This window comes from Netta rufina (genome assembly GCF_964035555.1).
Source record: "Netta rufina genome assembly, chromosome: 3".
In the NCBI taxonomy this organism is placed as follows: domain Eukaryota; kingdom Metazoa; phylum Chordata; class Aves; order Anseriformes; family Anatidae; genus Netta; species Netta rufina.
Genome location: NC_140125.1, coordinates 82,409,000 through 82,428,643, shown reverse-complemented (window position 1 = coordinate 82,428,643; position 19,644 = coordinate 82,409,000). Strand labels below are relative to the sequence as shown.

The following is a 19,644-nucleotide window of genomic DNA, read 5'->3' as shown; positions in this document are numbered from 1 at the left end:
TGAGTACTGACTTGCCATATGTTTAACAATAAAGCCTTGAAGTTCTCACTATGATTTTTTTTTTTTCCCCTGAACACTGCACAGTAGCAAGCACAGTCATTGTTCTGACAGCACTGCAATCTATGGTTCTTCATTTTATGTACTACACTCTACAACTGAAGTGAAGTGGAATGTCACAGGGTATAACAAAAAACACACCAGAGAAGTACTAATATAAGAAAATGCACAATTGCTACAGGTTTCATCCAGCCCCCTTTATAGCTCCTTTCCACTTTATCTGGCTAAGGTCAAAGCTCTCTGGAAAGGGTAAAGAAAAAGCACTGGGTGCTTTGGCTTGTTTACATAATTCTGGTATGCATATGCAAAACATGGCTCAGTGATAGCCTCCCTGAACACACTAGGTATGTAGATGAACTGAGGTATCATACATACACCCTGTTCATCATACAACTCACCTGCGTTCTAGATTGGAACTATTGGGCTTAAGTAAGAAAACTAATGTCTTCAGTCCTGTGGTGAGTATAGGGCAGTCAGCAATTGCTTGTTGATAACTTTCATCGGAATGAACACTGAGGTATATTTATTACAGTAAATATGACAGTGATGCATAAGCTGGCACCAATTGCTTAGAAGACAGTTCATTTGTACTTACAGATAAAAATCAAAATCTGTAAGTGTTAGAGAAGATTTGGGAGAACTTCTGTCATATTTGAAATTAAGCAAGGATGTTGCCAGTATTATTAAAATCAGCTTGCAACCATTACTAATTTTTCTATTGACTACTGACTGTTTCAATACAGAAGAGAAACCAGGTCTAAGAAGTGGATTACTTTAGACCAAAAATTACAAGGAAGACTTCATCAGCAGAATATTATGAGTACATGATGATCTGGTTACTTTAGCTGGAGAAATAATCCAGTTATTAACCATACTAATGCAAAAATTTAGGATTTTTATGATGTATAGCAGACCACTCAAACCCTTGCATAACCTCTTAAAATAAAGTCTCCCTTTTGGATATCACTTTCTATCCTATAATTGCACATAAGAGAAAACAACACTGTTTTGTTCTACGAAAATAATGGACAGTAAATTCTGCCTGTGCCATTCACCTATAATTATCTTTCCATTGTTATTTAGCAGTAAACAATTCTTCCCCTTTGTAAGGGCTTTTAAAAGATATATTATCTTTCCATTCTACCTGTAGTTTTCTAAAATATAACTGTTATAAAACAGTATTGAAAAATTGTATGCACTGAGCAACTGAAAAATGACAAGTTAAGAAAAAACAGCAAGAACTTAGTAATTCAGATTTTCAGCTATATCAAAAATAGAAGATTTTAATGAACATTCTGGCTCCTTTGAGTCTTTTTATGTCTTTTCACTGCAAATTTTTGCACTAAAACCTTTAGAATACTTATGATAAGGGATATATGGAAATTTAAATGTTATATTTAAACAATAATAGATTACAACATTGTGCATAAATTCTCCCTCTAATTGGATTTAAATATGCATTCCTTAGCTTTTATATAATTTTGTGTAGTATGACCTTTGATAGAATTTGCCAAAAATTCATTATTCAAATGCTTGTTCTACGCTAAATATTCAAAAATCAGTTTCCACTTTCCTAAATATTAAACATAACATTATACAGCTTAACCACACTATGTTTTGTATTACTTACAACTACATTTATTCAAAAATTGATGATTGTATTTGTATGTATTTTCATTAAGCTAGACCATTTTGCTACCTAACTTGGGGCTCTTTGCACTTGTGACAGCTACAAAGCAATCGCACCAGTATTTGAAATGAAACTCTGCAAATGAGCACAAGTAGATACATGCTTACAGTTCATTTGAAATATGGAATGCAAACAGGATTCTACATATGGCATTAATTTTCTGCACATTAAATTACTTAATCACTATTATTATTACCATTTAGGTTTCATTACAACTGAAGCTAGTCAGAAAATAATTTACTGAGTATTTTGGAAGTGGTTGATACATAAAAGTAAAAATATGTTTTATACAAGATCTAATCTTTAGTTGCATTAAATTCAGATTGGAACAAAGAAATGTTATGCAAGTAATGTAGGAAAATTTCAGTGTTTCCTCAAAAGATGTAATGAAACCCTGGAAGAGGTTGCCCAGAGAAGCTGTGGGTGCCCCATCCCTAGAAGTGTTCAAGGCCAGGTTGGATGGGGCTTTTGGGCAACCTGATCTGGTGGGAGGTGTCCCTGCCCATGGCAGGAGGGTTGGCACTTGATGGTCTTTAAGGTCTCATCCAACCCAAACCATTCTGCGATTCTGTTTCTAATGGCTCTCTATAGCACAATGACTTGTTTTTTGCTGTGAAAAACAATCCAAAGGATTGTTTGTTGGTTATTGCCAACAATCCAAAGGATTGTTTTTCAGATGAAAATCAGTTATCTAGTTGAAGTAAAAAGGCTGCTACAGGTAGTGCAGATACATTTTAACACCACCACATGATTATGTTGCAGTTAAATCTGAAATTATAACAGGACACAGCTTTTAAAGCACAAAGGTGGAAAATTGGATTTGCCCGCACACAGCTTTTCCCATTCATAGTGAGATTTTTAACCATATTATCCACACAATGAAACAGTCTGATTAACAAACTGGAAAACCACTATAAATGAAAACTTGCACTTAAGCTGTTTTGTACAATGAAGAACTCCGCAACCCTGGATATCCAAAAGTCTGTTTTAAGAATGCTGATAAGGTCAATAACCAACAAAACACAAACTGAGGAGTGCCTAAGGCTGAAAACGTTTGCTAGTCCTGGTATTACTCTAACAGATATTCAGGATGCTGAAAAAGTTAAGTAATTTTCATTTAGATACCACTGCAGAAAACAGTTTCCTTCTCTTAAAGTGTTGTAGCTGTGACAGCTATGGACTTAACTCATGATTACACTTCTTGACAAATAAGCCATGAAATAGAATTGAAAGTGTAGTTATTTCAGGAAAGTAGCTACTTACTCTATTTGCATTCATTTTGCTGTAGTTTGAAATAAAGATATATGATAGTTCAGTATTAAGTCCTAAACTGCATCACACTGAAGGACCCTGGAAGTTTTTTTCCTTAAGTACTCTAAGCTTTTCATCAACGAACTGATGCTTTCTATATTACTAATAATATGGAAAAGTGTAAACGTAGATATTCCCAGTAATTTCTCTATTCATTTTCAAAGAAGCGTTGTACCTCTGAATCGGGACTAATGTGAGCACTAAATTTGGTAGACCCATTTAGAAGCCTAGTTCTGCTCAGACCCAATCACTATGGGAGAGCTGATCACAACCATTAAGTTAAGTGAAAACATGTTCTGTGCTCTGTAGCCCCAGACTTGAAGTCTTCCTGTCTTCTTGCTCATCCACTCAAAAAAGCCACACATTTAACTCTTGAGTGACGTGATACCTTCAGCTATTTTTTAGCACTTCTTGTTTTTTGTTGTTGTTGTTGTTGTTGTTTTCTTTCTGTTTTTCCAATTTGTAAATTGTTTGCAATTTGCTTGAGCTGAGCTGTACTAGTTTACTAGTTGATTTTAATATTAAGAGAAATGTGGACCTCTCAAATCTCTGGGTATTTAGGTAAAGACTGACTGCTTTCTGTTGAAAAAAAAAAAAAAAAAAAAAAAAAAAGATATCATTTTATGATATGGTATATGCCTTGAAAGGTATATACCACATCAAGGTATATGCCTTGATGTTACAGGCACCTCTCACAGGCCAAAACCCCAATAAAATGGAAAAAAAAATTGAAATTCTATAGCAGATAAAAATCAGATAAAACATTAAAACTAGTTAATTGTTCCCTCTCAATATGTTCAAAGATGCACAGAATAAAAGTATAGTATAGCTTAGTGGATCTGGATCTGTGTTATATTTTAAAGTACACAATGATGGCCTTGAGGGAAAAAAAAAAAAAAAAAAAAAAAAAAAAGAGAGAAAAGAAAAAAAGAAAAAAAAAAAAGAAGCAATCACAAATTACTTCCTACTCAGGTTGAGGAGATGAAGGAGAGGAGTGGAAAGGAAAACACCTTATATTTCAGTTAGGATTTACTAAGTGTTCTGGAAAGGTTTTGCTACCTGATATATTTAATAAGACATAAGTATACAATATCACAGGAAATGAGATTGTGTGCTCAAAACACACACTATAATATCCAATGGAAAAAAAAATCCGAACAATAATAAAAGACAAGACACTCACCACACAGCAAAACCACAGGTAGGACAAAGATACTAGTACTGTAAAATGCAATCTGATATTTTAGGATGAATTGGCTGTTAGTTTTTGCTTTTTGAAGAAAATATGTTCTTTGTTCCTGGACAAACCGTACTGTAATTCATTACATATTGTAAATTAATATAAATACAAATGGTTGTTGAACTAACATGACCAAGCAAACCTTGGCAAAAACTTTTCAGTTTCTCTGTGTGGCTCATGACTAATAGCATTGCAACTGCTGGTTAAAACACTTAGGACAACACTAAAAGGAAATCACTAATATAAAATATTTAATCTGTCACAACAGCAGTGCCAACATTTAGGAAGACTACAAACTTCAACACTCCTTCCCTCTTCCCTCCCCCCCAAAAAAATAAAATAAAATAAAATAATCCTTCATAATCCTTCAAAGTTTTGTTGTCAGTTTTCAGTAAGCATGTAAAAAAAAGTACTGAGAGTTTTCCAAACATCTCAAGGCTTGTGAAAAAAATAGATCAGAATGCCAAAGTAGTCAGAAACTCAACTAGTATTTTCAAAGGAAGCCACACCACAACTGACCACTGTAAAAGCAGAAATATGACAAACAAACAGAAATTCTCCAATATTACATTAGTATACGTACAAATGCATTTCATGCCATCACGCGCATGCCGGTGTTCACAGCCATCACACTTCCACCCTGTGAATCCAGGCTTGCAAGTGCACTGTCCAGTGACAGGGTCACAGGGAACAGGCAGAGAACCATACTGATCACACTCACATTCTTGGCAGGAGCCTCCTAGAGTTTGTGGGTTTCCCGTGTAGCCAGGAGAACATCTAGACATCACAAATAAAAAACACATTTGGCCAACTGAGAAGCGAGGTGTACTATAATGAATGCAATGAATGGCAAGACTGTAAAAAAAAGTATAGGTATATCCATTTATGAACCACTGAAAAAAACATACTTTGGTGGTTTACAACTTGTTATGCATTTAAAGATGGAGAAAATGCTGCAAACTGTCCAACAAAATGATAATGGGCATAATCTCACAACCAGGACATGGAACAGTCCAGACAGAAAGAGTACAAAAAAGTGACTTCAGTTAAATTTCTGTTACACTGACACAAAAGTTCCTACATTACCTATGTTTGCTTAAAAGACCTTTTTTTTTTTCTTTTTTTTTTTTCTCTCACCACTAGCCACTTGTATTTTGCATTAGAAGTGAAGTCTTAGTAGTCACTTGCTGATTGAGATCATCTTAATCCCAGTCTCGCTATGGATGGGACACCAGTTATATTTTGGGTTATTAATTTGCAGTTTTGTTATTAATATGTTTACATGTAAATGTTTTTCACAGTCAGTGCCCATGCGGACATCGTAATCACTTGAACATAGGGTAAGAATGACATCAAGTCACACTATAAATATGGTATCTAATTTTAGGTAAATGTAATGTTTTTTGTTTCAAATTCTGAGACCGAGGGATAAACAAGACAAAACCAAAAAGAAAGTACAACTTAGACAAGATTAGTGGTATAAATAATACTCACTATTAATTTACAGCATGTGTGTGTAGGAATGGCCTATTGTGGCTGACTTTGAACCACATATAGAAAGTAAATAACTTATCCAAAGGAATGTATTTAAATATTAATAAACATACACTTATAGCATTGAGGAACATTGCTCTCTTTCATGTGTTTCCCCCCTTTCTCTTCCTTCCTTTTTCATTTATCCTACCTTTCACAGTACTGGCCTTCATATCCATGTGGGCATTGAGTACACCGGTAATCACTAGGTCCTTCCACAACACAAGAAGGGCTGAAACTAAAACAAAAGCAAATAATAATAATAATAATAATAAAAATAGAAAATAGCTTTTTGTGCTCTATTGCATCATCACTCTAGTCAACTGGGCAGAAGGGTACATGGTAAGCTCTATACTTTAAAGCAAATGGCAGCAGTTTCGTATCTGCTCATAAACACCCATGGGAGACTTTTTTTTTTTTTAATCAAGAATTCTGCAATCATCTTGCTGTGATACTGGCAGAATTTAGACAAATTCTAGAAGGGCAGAGCCAACAAGAGTAGGATCCCATGAGACGAGCAAGTCAACAATGCCCATCTTGTAGGCCCGTGTGACTGAATGGTGCTCTCAGTGATCAAGAAAAGGAAGTAATGGAAATGATGTGAGAGACATGGTTAAGAAACTGAACTAGCAGACATCCAGTCCTTCCAGTCAGTTTTAATATTACTTTGAATAAAAGGAAGAGAAAAGACTGCCTACAGACTAACTAACCTTAAAGCTATATTCATGATCAGGAAGCGGTTATATTTTAATCAAAGATGACAGTGGATTATTTCTACTAAGTCATGATGTATGTGAATAACTGGTGAGTTCAGTGTGTACCTATGGGAACAGTGGGAAGTAGCATGCTTTATTAGCACATAAAGTGCCTACACAAGCTGTTACAACAACAAAAAAAGTGCTAGGAGATGAAAATAAACACAACTGAATATGCATATGTAAAAATCATTCAGATATTTGTGGAATAAGAGCTAGAAAAGCACAGAGGTAGCTAGTGGTGAGCCCAAAGCCCCTTCCTGGCACAGTACAGTCAGCATCCTACTCTATCTTGCTTATAATGCATTAAATCGATAGTGATTGAATAGTAATAAAATTATACCTTTGCAAAAAAATGTAAACAAATTGATCTACTACTCACAAATTCATTATCTAACAAATTTTCAGCTCCATTACAATAGATTCCCACTCCCAGAAACAATTCATTCCTTCTGATTTTTTTTTTCAGCTCATCATGTATGAAGCTGACGGCTGACTGTACAGAAATATAAAACAGTATATAAAACCTAAAACCTTAATGGAGTTCTGTGAAAGGTCATAAATTAAAATAATTGCACCACACATTCATAAATAGTATCATGTCAGTCATGACATAAGAAACTAATGAGATGACTCATTAGCTATCTACGTTTCATGCAGGTTATGATTATTCAACTACCATACAATACTTGCGTGTAGTTTGATTTTTTTTTCCTGAGTAGGATCTCAAAGAGTTTTCACTAAGCTGCACGGCGCACAGAAATCCAACATGTGACACTGTACTGGGTCTGGGTAAAACCACCACAGACACCTTCATTTTCCACCTAATAATACAGCTTTATGGAATGGGCCTATCCCACCTAGTTAGGCATGTAGTCTAAGCCAACTGTTCAGGAATTTTCTATCAGATGTGGAAATATGGAGATGTACAGACAGGTATACACATGCAAAACACCTCTTCCTCTTCCCCCTCCGCAATGGTGGTTTCCTGCTGTTATAGGCGAGTTGCATAGTTTTCTTAAGTTTTCTGTCCCACTTCACTGATTCTACAGGCACATAAATTGTTGATGGCTACTGCTACAGAGGTAGTAAGCCCATCCCTCATGTCTAGAGACATCAGAATCAAGCCCTAAAAGAATTAGCAGTTCTGTTTCTGGACACGTTCAGATCTGTATCTTTTCCTGACAAGTGTGAAGAAACTGGATGACTATCCCATGATTAACTGTATCTACTAAGCTCAGAATGTTATTCATCTATCTCCTACAAGGGCTTTTAAGCAAAAAAGCCTCTTTACAAGAGGCTTTATAAAAGGCCCTGTAAACATACTCTTGTGCAGACGGTGGAGCAGATGCTTTGCTCGCTCTCCTCCCTTCCTGAGGCAGCTCAGTGGTTTGGGTGCTCACCCAGGACACACACACTGGTTGGAGTCCACACATTTCTCAACTGTAGAACATTTCAGAAACACCAATTTCTTGTGTTTTAAGTTAGCTTTTAAACAAAATAATGAAATGATTTCTGGAGCACAAATTTGAGAATAAATCTAAATTCTTGTAGCTGAGTCCCATAATCACCGAGGTGGATAGTCCTCCTCATTTTCCAATCTGCCACCTGCATTTCTGGGCAAACAAAGGTTCTTAAATCCCAGAGAAAAAAAAAAGGATTAAGAGGTATTTTCAGCACTTCCTGCTGCTAGTTAGCAACAAAGTGTTTTCCTGTGTATTGGCTAATCTGCAAAGCTGAGAAGCATGGTTGATCATATTCTTAGCAATTTGAATGTCCTTTGTTGATATCAGCAAATAGAATGAATAACTAAGCCATAACAGAAAACATGCTTGTGAAAGAAAAAAAAAAATTAAAAAAAAAAATCAGAAAAATCTGTAGTCATAGTATCACAGCATCATAACATGGTTTGGGTTGGAAGGGACCTTAAAAGACCATCTAGTTTCAACCCCTCTGCCATGGGCAGAGACACCTTCCTCTAGACCAGGTTGCCCAAAGCTCCATCCAGACTGGCCTTGAACACTTCCAGGGATGGGGCATCCACAGCTTCTCTTGGCAGCCTGTGCCAGGGCCTCACTACCCTCAGAGTAAAGAATTTCTTCCTTATGTCTAATCTAAATCTGACCATTTTAGACCACTTTCTAATTTTCTGAGATAAAGGATACTTCTTTAATCTCTTTTTATAATTGTTTTGGCTGTTCTCAGCTTGGTATTTATGAGGTTTGGAAGTTCTCTTAAAAACACTTGCTTTGGATAGAAGATCGCAAAGTGTTTAGCTCCTGTTGTTTGTAAAAGGAATGCTGTCCTTCAAAAACCACTTCAAAATGATATGATAAAGAAGAGAGAAGAGAAAACATCTTAGATATACTGGCTGAAATACTCCCTATAACATCCTAAAGGTCAGACAAAACACAGACAAAATGATTTTAAGGAACACTTCCAACCTTTCAAGAGAACAATCCTGAAACACAACCCTTTTTAGAGCAGTACTATGGTATGATTCCAAATACCATTTAGAACTTCCCAGCAAAACAACTCAAATCTCAAGTGCTAAAGTATCATCTGTTGGGAACACATGCAGAGACATCATAGAAAGGCTCATTAGCATAAAGCAACCAACAAAATTTATGCTGCAATAACTATATTGCTTTTAAATTATTCTATCTTTCACAAATTGCCTAAAACTCATGTAACATTAAATAAGGAATCAATAAATTCCACAGCGGAGCAAGAAAGGCACTGTAATACATTTATACCAACATAATATATGAGCATAAGACTTTTTACAGCTCCCTTGTGGCCATATTGTATTTGAGTTCTTCTCTAGCTTCATTTGTGAGAATACCTTTATAACACATATTCATTATCTGTTGAGTATTGCATTTTCTACCACTTATTAATTTATTCATCACAAATTAGCAAGGGAGCAATTTTTGACTTTTAAAGGAAGATCAATTAGCAGAAGTAGATACAAAACTTTTTAATATGACTCTGCGTGATACAGTCCTCCTGTAGCCATCTGAAAGAGGACACAGTAAGCCCAAACTGAAATGGTTGTTTGCTGGAAAGGTAAACTCTTTGTTGTGAGTTTTCTTGCTTACTTGTTGCTGGAAATGGACAGGGGACAAGCACAAGGCTGACAGTCCTCTGGAGAGCCTCGGACAATGCCGTAAAATCCCAGTGCACATCTCTCACAGTGGGGACCAGCTGTGTTGTGCTGACAATCCTGCAGAGGAAGGAGCCAGAATGAAAGCTGTATTTGATAATTACAAGAAAGCAGACAACATTTTGTTCCCAACCTCAGGGATTCAAATGAATTGAGATTCATATTTTTTTTTTCTGCCTGATACGATTCACAGTGGGACTGCTTGCTTTAAGCATCTATCAAAGGCATGCTGTGTTACATATGGGCTTTACACAGTGAAAGAATGAAGGCCTGTAGCTAGCAAGATGAATCCTAAGGAATTTTTTAACCCATTCATCCCTCCTACCCTTCTCTGTTCCAGCCACTGAAGCAGCTGAAATAATCGATAAAAAATCAGTCTTACTGTATTAGGTCATGTGTATTACTGCCCTTAAGAGCTGCATTATGTTTATTACAAGATGTGTGCACCTTTAGTTTGCAGGTTTTAATTTCTCTTTTTATACAAATAGTAATTCAGAGGCAAAAAAGTACTGTATAATCTTAACCCCAGAAAACCAGAATGGAAAACTTTAATAGTAGACAGTTTGCTTCTTTTGGTCCATTAACTTTGAGAGCAATTTATGTAAAATTGGATTTAAATAACATCCTTTATTTTAATTTGGTCCAGCTACACAGCTTATGAATTTTACATTAAGTTTAACCTAGTGCACAAATTCAGAAATGTAATACCTGACAAATTGATGTTTCAGGGTCACACGTAGTACTGTGTCCATGACATTGACACACAACACAGGCACCTAAGGACTGACCAGGTGTCCTTCCTGCATGTGAGGTTGGAAGCCTATAAAATCCTGGAGAGCATGACTGCAATAAAAAAGATGCAGAAGAAAACAGATCATTACAGAGTGGACTGGGTATAGGAAGCATTGCAAGCTCATCTTTCCAATCACCAGTTTTTACAAGTTGTGAAAAGAACCTGACAGGCTTCCAGCTGAGTTACAAACAATATACAGCACTTTACAGATAACAAGAACCAGCCCTAATTGGAAACATTGCTGAAAAATCCCTGGAGCACTCCATTGGTACCAGGCTTTTCATATTACAGCTTGAGACCTTTCATTCAAATGCTGAACACCTCACTGTTCTCACTGTGCACCAAACATCCTTCCTTTCATTTCTTAAGAATAAGGTTTGTTTTCAACATAAATTTTTTTGCATGGACTGTGGAGAGGAAGCATGATGATTCTGTTTTCTTCACCCTTGGTGAGCTTTTCAGGTTTGACAAGCTAATATCTGCCTACATACTGCCTGATGGATAACAAGCAAAAGCCGAATGACAATAATCAAAAAAATGGCTGCATGGCTGCATTATTTATAGCTATATAACGTAAAGTCTATAAAAGTAGAGAATTCAAAATATTAAAGGTTTTCCATGTCTAGAGACTATTAGCTCCAAAAATATTTATCTATCACTGAGTGCCCCCTACCCAAGTTTGGCAGTAAAATTCTAAGAGCAACCCCAAAATTACCAACAAAGTTGACACATGCAAAATCCAGCACTTGATCTTTCTTTCAGGCTTATTATGCAAACGTATCAAAGTGTCTACTTATTTCCCAGAAAGCACACAGCTACAGCAGCATAAAAATAGAAACAGGACCATTTTGATAGTTCAGATCATTAGGGATAAGTGCATACAGGCAAGTCACCCATCCCATATAAAAACCCCACCACCTAGTGGTGCTAGGAGCCTGTGAAGGCTGTCTGATGTGGTCATTTCCTACTGTTGACCCAATTTTGTGCCTTTTGGACAGTGTGAGTAGCACACCTTTTCACAAAGCAGTAAAAGGGATGCAAAATAAACAAAAAAGAATCTGGAGTAAGAAACTTTTTATTATCAAAAGCTGGATTCTTCAGTCAAGCACTGCCTGACATGCTAGATTCTATTCATACTATACCTCTCTGACAGTTTTATAATCATTGCCAAAACATCCAGGAGTAAATTATGGAAAGAGCATAAACACAATTATTTTCTTTAGAATCATATGGAAAGTAATCTAACTTACTTCTGCTTTTTCCCTTTATTTTGACTTAGACTATATTAAGATCCCTGAAGCATAAAAACTGTCTATCTGCTTTTTCATGGTTTGTGAAGAATTCTAATTTAGATAAATAATCTCATATATGAAAGTAATTTTGTTTCTTACTATAATTTCCTAATTTTTCTCCCCTTTCCATTCCCAAAGGAGCTGTTGTCCAAACATAAAATGGTACATAGAACAGATTGAGAAGTTCTGAGTGACTTTAGGATCAGGGTATAAATATATGGTACATCCTCAAACAAATCTAAATTATTATTTTTTTTTCTGATACACAATTGACATTCTTGTCACCTATTTTGATCTAAGCATTTCTGGGATGAAACAGGACATACACAAAAGATGTAGTAGTAGACTGTTTATTCATTAATAAAGTGGTTAATAAGTGTTTCAGAAGTAGCCATTACGGAAACTCTTACCACTGTTTTTTCAGCCTGTTTCCAGATTAAAAGAAAAAGGATATAAATGTCCTCATAATGAAATTACAGACATTACAGGACAAACCATAAATAGATATGCTATCTATTTATGTTAGCATTTGCTTAAAGATGTCTGGGTATCAGGTATTTTTTTCTCCTGTTGAAATCAGATAAACCTTCACAGAACACACCACAACCTTCACTAAGCACACTAAAAATAAACTAAGCTATGAGCATGTGAAGATTACACAATTAAGCACAAAGTATGAAGGTTGCAACCGAGACATTTATTCTAGCCCATTAAAATAAAGTTCTAATTACATTATCATATATTTTCCTTGAAAAATATAGTTTGTTGCAGTAATTTTAACCAAACAACTGTACTTCTGAACAATTGCTGAAGCTTATTTTCTCATATATGCGTATTTACATACATTCAGGTACATGCTCTTATCCAAAAAGCATGCAAAGAAGACGCCTTCATTCATTTCCTTTCATACATTTCCTATGAACTCACTGTTTCTGTTGCCTAATTTGCTGCATAAAACAGTTCTGCACAACATCTGAAATGTAACAATGCATCTTTCCCTTGATTTCCTCACTCCAAATTTTCTGCCGTTGCTGGCTTTGGGGAACCCTTTACAAGATCCTGTTCAGTCAGGATGGCTGAGGGATTTTGACTGAGAATACTCAAGGTGTTGCTCACTGCTACCTCCACCTAGCAATTGCAACAAAAACATTTGGAATTTCTGGTACTGCTTAAATAACATAAACATGCTGTTTTGCACACACAGAAACTGCAAGGCCAATCATCAGGAGCACACACAGAAACTGCAAGGCCCATCATCTGGAGCACACACAGTCATAAACATTAATTAACTTCTATTCTGCAGTCACAGACTACATATCTTAAACTCTTTCTATGGTACCTATTGTAAGACACAATTTACAAAGCACACAAGCCAGATGATTTTCTATAAAACTTGGGAATTTTTGAAACATGTAAAACAGCATGAAAATATTTAGATAAGTAAAAAATAAATGTAGCACATGTACAAGAAGCACTAAGTTCACTCAGTTGACCAAAGATTTTCTCCTGGTGTTCAATGACTTAGATATTTAACAAACTTCAACAGTTCAGGACAAAAGTTTTTATTAGTATCAGATCCATTTTCTTTTCTTTTAGGGGACAGTGGTTTGACTACTTCTAAGAATAAAGCAAAATGCACCACTTGGGCCATGTTCCAGAATTTCTGCTCCCCCTTAAAAGCATGTGTATGGACTGAGCAAGATCTTGTTATGGGAGCCTTACAAAATCACTGGAAGAATAATAATTGAGGGGAGTAAAGTGAAAGGGTATCTGCCAGGTCACAGTGCTCCTATGTATTTTCATAGATACACTTGGACAATCATAAGCTTTCAGAAAACTGACAGTTTGAAAATGATCAGTAGACTTTGGCTGAAGCTTTGAAAACATTTTCCTTGAAGTTTATTTCATGAAGTGCAGATGTGACAGCATGTCCAGTCAATATATTTGCTGTTTGGGCACTTAAGCAGCATGTAAAATAAGAACAAAGTAGGCATCTTTTAATCTTATTAGTGTTGGTCCACAAAGGAATGTGACTAACTCTTCCATTGAGAAAGATAAATATGACGAATTTATAGGTTCTAAATTATGACCTTTTTGACCAGCTGCTCAGAATGCACTATTTCAGGTTTTTGTTTTGCAATGACTTTTCTTTTTATTTATTTCTTTTGCTATTTGAGTTATTCATTATAGTACAAAAATTAAGAAATCAAATTGAAATGCTGTTTATTTTTCAAAATAAAAATTTTCAATCAATCATAAAGCCGTAAAAAACTTTATGTGAGAATTGAAGTAACAGGCAAGGCAAACTGAAAAATCTGGAAACCTTTATAAAATGGAATTTCAAAATTCTGCACAGGTATGTTTTTATTGTTTGGTTCCACAATTTTAATACCAATCTTTTATTTATATATTTTTTTTTGTTTCCAAGTTTATAGTTATACTTTATTTTCTGAATTTATTTCAATTGACAGATCATTAAATTTTTATAAGTAGTATGTAACCTTTAATTATTCATTTTTACCAATGTTAATTTGTAGTTTACTTACAAGAATCAATAATTTATAGAATTTATTATTATTGAACATAAAAGCTTCTTGTGTTTTGTTTTTCTCCACAGATGTTGTGAATCATCATCATGATAAAATGATGCATATATTCTCTAATTGCTTATCACATCTTACTAATCAATGGAAAACAAAAAGCATAAAGATTTTTACTGGAAGTTTACTACTGTACCTCACAAGAGAAACCAGAATAACCCTGTGGGCAGACACATTGCTCAATCAAGTAAGCCTGAGGAGTCATTCCAGACACAGTGCCACTTTCAGCAACTTCCATTGAGATCTCAGAAATCCTGAAAAAAAAAAAGAAAAAAAAGTGGAGGAGTAAATATCTCTAATAAGAGTAATGAAGCACTAACTCAAAACCAGTTAGTTCATAGTCAGCTAGTATGGTGGTACACGGACTTACTTAGCTGTCTGTAGGTTTCTTCATCTACAGGAGATAAAACAATTTTCCTAAGGAAATAGCAAAGCTATCAATACCTCCAGCCTCATAGCCTCATTGTCCATTTCCAGACAATCACATAAATACATTTTCTAATTGATTCTACTTTTTTTTTTTTTAATCTCTTTTCAGTGAAACTATTAACAACAGCTGAAATCTGATTCTTCATTCAGAGGGATTTGTTAAGAAATCGAAGTTGCATACTAAATGCAGTTCCAATTCATGACACTCAGAGGTACAGCAGTAAAATTGCTCAGTACATGATCTTTTAATGAGGAAACTATTTAAAAATATCTATCCCCTGCAACTAAAACAGTCTAGCAAGCTCTAGAGCAGACTTCAAAGTGCAGATTTCGTTTGCCTTTCTTTGCTGTAGCCAGAGCTATGGCCAGATATCCATGTTTTCTTAGGATCACCTAGATACAAAAACAATTTAAAGCAAACAAAAAATCCTATCACACAGGCATCCAGCATTATCAGAAATGGTTACATTTCATGATGGAGCATCCAACAATAACTTTTGAAATATTTATTTGCTTTAATAACAATATCATTGCCGTCCCCCCACCTATCCTCCCCCCACCCCCCCGCCGCTCCCTGTCTTTCCAGCATGCACTCTGACCTGCAATACAGGGCTCTAATGAAATACACTTAATCCTAATTGACTTCAGTGTTTTTCTTTTAGCTTACTTCTTTATTTGGGGGTTTTGTTAATTTGTTTAAATGAATATTGTGATCTGAAACCCCTATAAGTTTTTGATAAATAAGGAGGTTAGAATAGTGTAAAATTTTAAAACTTCAAATGAAATGCCAAACTAAGAGAAAATGTTGAAGAATATGTGAATAGCTAGCTGAATAATCATAGATAATGCTGTTACATCAGGTGTCTGTGCATAGGGTTAATGCACAGAAAATCACAGAAATGCTCGTGTTCTGTTCATGCTCATAGCCTGCTCATTTACTCCCCAAACTTGATTACTGAGCTACTGTGGCACTGTTCTGCACATCAGCCTATAGGCACTGATGTCAGGATGACCATAGGAAAAGCAAAAGCTCACTGCTGGGGAGTTTTCAAAAGCTCACCACTGGGGAGTTTTGTGATTGAATGTAGGTGACCAGAACTATACCTTTTAATACCTTGTGTCAAAGCAAAATCCCCCAATCATCTACTTGTTAACCCTGTGCTATCTTCTTACCACTTGAAGAAAGGGGTGGTTCAGTGGAGCAGGGAAATTGAAAAACAAAACAAAACAAAAGATCAAAATAGAAAACTGAAAATAAAGAGGGCAAAAACATTTAGATCTGATGTGTCAATGTTAGCATATATTGAAATCTCTGTACATTTAATAGAGAAACAAAACAAAATATGCCTCCCCATCACCTTCAAGGCTCAGGCAATGGTCTGTGTGCTGCAGAAAAACTATTTACTGTCAGAAAGCTGAATTTACATAATAATATACTCTGGGACCACAAAGCTACCTGTTGTTTGTGTGAAAATGTTACTTAAGGAAGGTCAGGCTTGGCTGATTCTTGGAACATGTCTAATAGGAAGCAGTCTAGCTAGCAACTGCTATCTGATCAGTGTCAGGGATATTGAAATAATTCAGAGTCAAATTGAAAGCATACTTCCAATTGAAACTAATTTATTATCACAGCCCAGTTGCCTGCAAAGCAAAACAAAATCTAATAAAAGAAATGTTTCAATTTAGAGTGGTGAATGTGAAAATGAGGGCAACAAAATGAACACTATAGGAGAAAAATGTTTGGCTTTGGATTCTGAGCAGAAATCTCTAAATCGCTAGTAATGCTGCAGCCTTGAAGGAAGAAAAAAAAGCCCAAAGTTATATAGCTTAGCATTGTTGCTAAGCTATATAATTAACACCAGAATTGGGCTATTTTTATTTTTCTATCACCTGCCACTGCTTTACTTTTGAATGCTTTTCCTATGGTTTATTATTTATCTGCATCTTTTAAACTCTGAAATTGAAATTAAGACATGCTTAAAAAATTAAAAGGATTTAATAAATGGTATTTTCTTAATGCCATCCCAGTTTTCCTTGCCTTATACTTTTCCACTACACACAGTCAGGTAGAAAGAGAAATTTTAGCTGTTTATAAACTTGCATAACACACACTATTTATACAAATGTTTTATTGTAAGTCATTTAATTCAAACATATGTTTAAAGTTGAGCACATGCTTAAATATTGTCTTTAGAGAGTCTCAGCTTATTTTTAATAAAAGCCTGCAATTCTTATTCAAGCTAATATCCCACTAACCTTTATGAACATTTTGGGGAATTTACTTTGTGGTCTTAAGGAAAACTTCCTTTTAAGTAATTCAAGGTATTAACTTGAAAAAAATAATAATGCACTCCAGATGCTTATTTTCTACTTATAGTCTCAGATGCCATGTGATGAGTATTACCTATGTAAGTAGACAGAAATCATGAAAATCTGTTGTAACACAACCACCTCCAAAATCAAACACATTATTATATGTGAGGTTATGACTTCAGATGGAGAGTTGTCAGAGAGAACAGCTGAACTCTTCACTAAATTCTGCTGTCATATAAAATGTTACGTTGTGAAATGTGATGTTGTAAAAATACATTTTGGTTCTCTAAGTGCCACCCTGCAGACCTGCTCTGAAACAGAAGTCATTCTGTTCTGTTAAATCCTCATTACTAGGTAGGCTTGATAAAATGTTGGCGTATTACAATGCAGGTGTAGATCAGACATGATAAGATGATTATATACATCTCAGAACAAAATCATGAAAATGGAATTTCATTTTAGTAACTTTGATTGTGCTTGAGCTGGGACAGCATTCAGCTTTTTCTTCCACAACTGAATTAGGATCTGTAGTATACAAAAGGAAGGGTGTGCAGAAACAGACCCAAAACATGGATAATGCTTCTCAAATTTTCCATGTCACATTGGAGTTACACACCTCTTTCCAATAAGAATTCCTTGTACTTGTAATACAATATTCTAAATGGAGTATGCAAAAAATAAATGAGATCAATGCAAAATGTTTATGGCGTCTGTTAATACTTAGTATTGACGCAGTGCAAGATGGATAAAAAAACACTTTATGTTTGGTGTCATACAAAGCTGCATTATACATGCACCTACTATTCACTCATAAACTTAAAAGTGCATGTTACTACTGACATGCTTGTAACATAGAAATATAGAAATAATTTTAGCCTATCACTTTCGTGATAGAATTATAAAAAGGACCTCTGGAGACCTTCCTTTGGAGTTTATCTCCAATTATTCCCGTGTCCTTGCTATCTTTTTTTTTTTTTTTTTTTTTTTTTTTTTTTTTTTTTTTTCTTGCTAAGGCTATTGTGATTTCATTACCAAATCTTTTAGGAATAGTCTATACAACCAGAACTTCTTTACCCCCAGAAAGTTCTCTCTCATGTCTAATGTAAATCTTTCCAGATGAAGTTCAAGCTCATTTCTTTTTTTAAACTCATCCACCATGGCAACAGAGAACTGATTCTTTTCTTTCTCTTTGTGGCAACATTTTATACATCTTAAGGCAGATTCTAATTTCTGAATAAATGTGGTTCTTTACATCTTCTCTCACGGGTCACATTTTCTGACCTCTGATAATGTTCACTGTCCTCCTCTAAATGCTTTAATCATTTTTTCAAAGCCGGATGCTTAGACTTTTCTAGTGGTGGCTGTATTTAAAAGATTAATTCCTTGCACTTTGCAGAATGTTCCTGTTTATACATCCAGGTAGAATATTTGCATTTCTCAATAAGCATATTATTACAGAATCACGTACATCTGGCAATATGCTGTAAACAACAGACCTTCTTTGAAGAATAGGAACTTAGCAGTTCCTTGTTTACATATTTTGTTCAATTGACTACTCCTTTCAAAGTATGAACTCTTACAGTTAACCTTTAGACTGTAGCCAGATTTTTGTATTATGCCTCTTATATTGCTATCTGATATGTTTATATTGCTTCCTAATTTCATGTTCACTTCAAATTTAGTAAGCATTGTCTTTATTTCATCATCTGACTTACTAATGATTAAACTGAGAAGAAAATATTGAATTTATCTGCTCCTAATATATTTGGTTAAGTACCATTTCAGTAAAGGCACACTCTGTTCCTCTGACTTTATTTCAGTTCCAACTTGCAAGAAAAAAAACCTTCATATGCTAACATTTACATTTAATTACAGCATCTTTTCAAAAAGTGAATATTTAAAACAATACTTTGGGATTGTTTCAAGATGTCTGCTTACATGCATTTTTTCTTCAAGGATACTGAAAATAAAGTTTTCATTTGCCTATTATGATTTATATTTTCTGTCACATAAAATCCCCCCTCTACCATCTTCTGCTATGCTGAACACTAACTCCTGTTCTCCTAGTAACTGCTTAAGTTTTGAATAAAAATTCTGTTGGGAAGCTCTATCACTTTATCTGTGACCACTGTACTATTTCAGACTACTATTGCATGAAAGAGTTACCTGCTCTGCCTCATGATATTGCCATGAGTAGCCTTAATAAGAATGTAATGAACATCATACAACACATTCAGGAAGTCTTCCCGGGATACAGCTCTATTTGGTCTTGAGTCATCTCCAAAATGTTTCCAGGTGAAATCTGCCTGGGACACCGTCCTATTGACTCCTGGGTTATCATGATAATATTCCCAGGGCACAGTGTTTTTTCCTCTTTGGTCATCTCCATAATATTCCCATTCATGCTGAAAGACAACAAACACAGATAATTCTATAATTATTAACGGTATTAAAAAGAACCAGTT

General features: G+C 35.1%; 1 protein-coding gene across 2 annotated transcripts in view; it reads right to left on the bottom strand.

Annotated features, from left to right (window-relative positions):
- Positions 1-19,644, bottom strand: part of LAMA2 (laminin subunit alpha 2) — a 388,723-nt gene that overhangs the window by 105,953 nt on the left and 263,126 nt on the right. For both annotated transcript variants that reach the window (XM_084284185.1, XM_084284186.1), the window contains 6 exons: positions 19,346-19,584; positions 14,574-14,691; positions 10,461-10,595; positions 9,688-9,812; positions 5,983-6,069; positions 4,882-5,075 (listed from right to left, as the gene is read on the bottom strand). In XM_084284185.1, the coding sequence (XP_084140311.1) occupies positions 4,882-5,075; positions 5,983-6,069; positions 9,688-9,812; positions 10,461-10,595; positions 14,574-14,691; positions 19,346-19,584 (898 nt within the window). The remainder of the gene's footprint in view (positions 1-4,881; positions 5,076-5,982; positions 6,070-9,687; positions 9,813-10,460; positions 10,596-14,573; positions 14,692-19,345; positions 19,585-19,644) is intronic.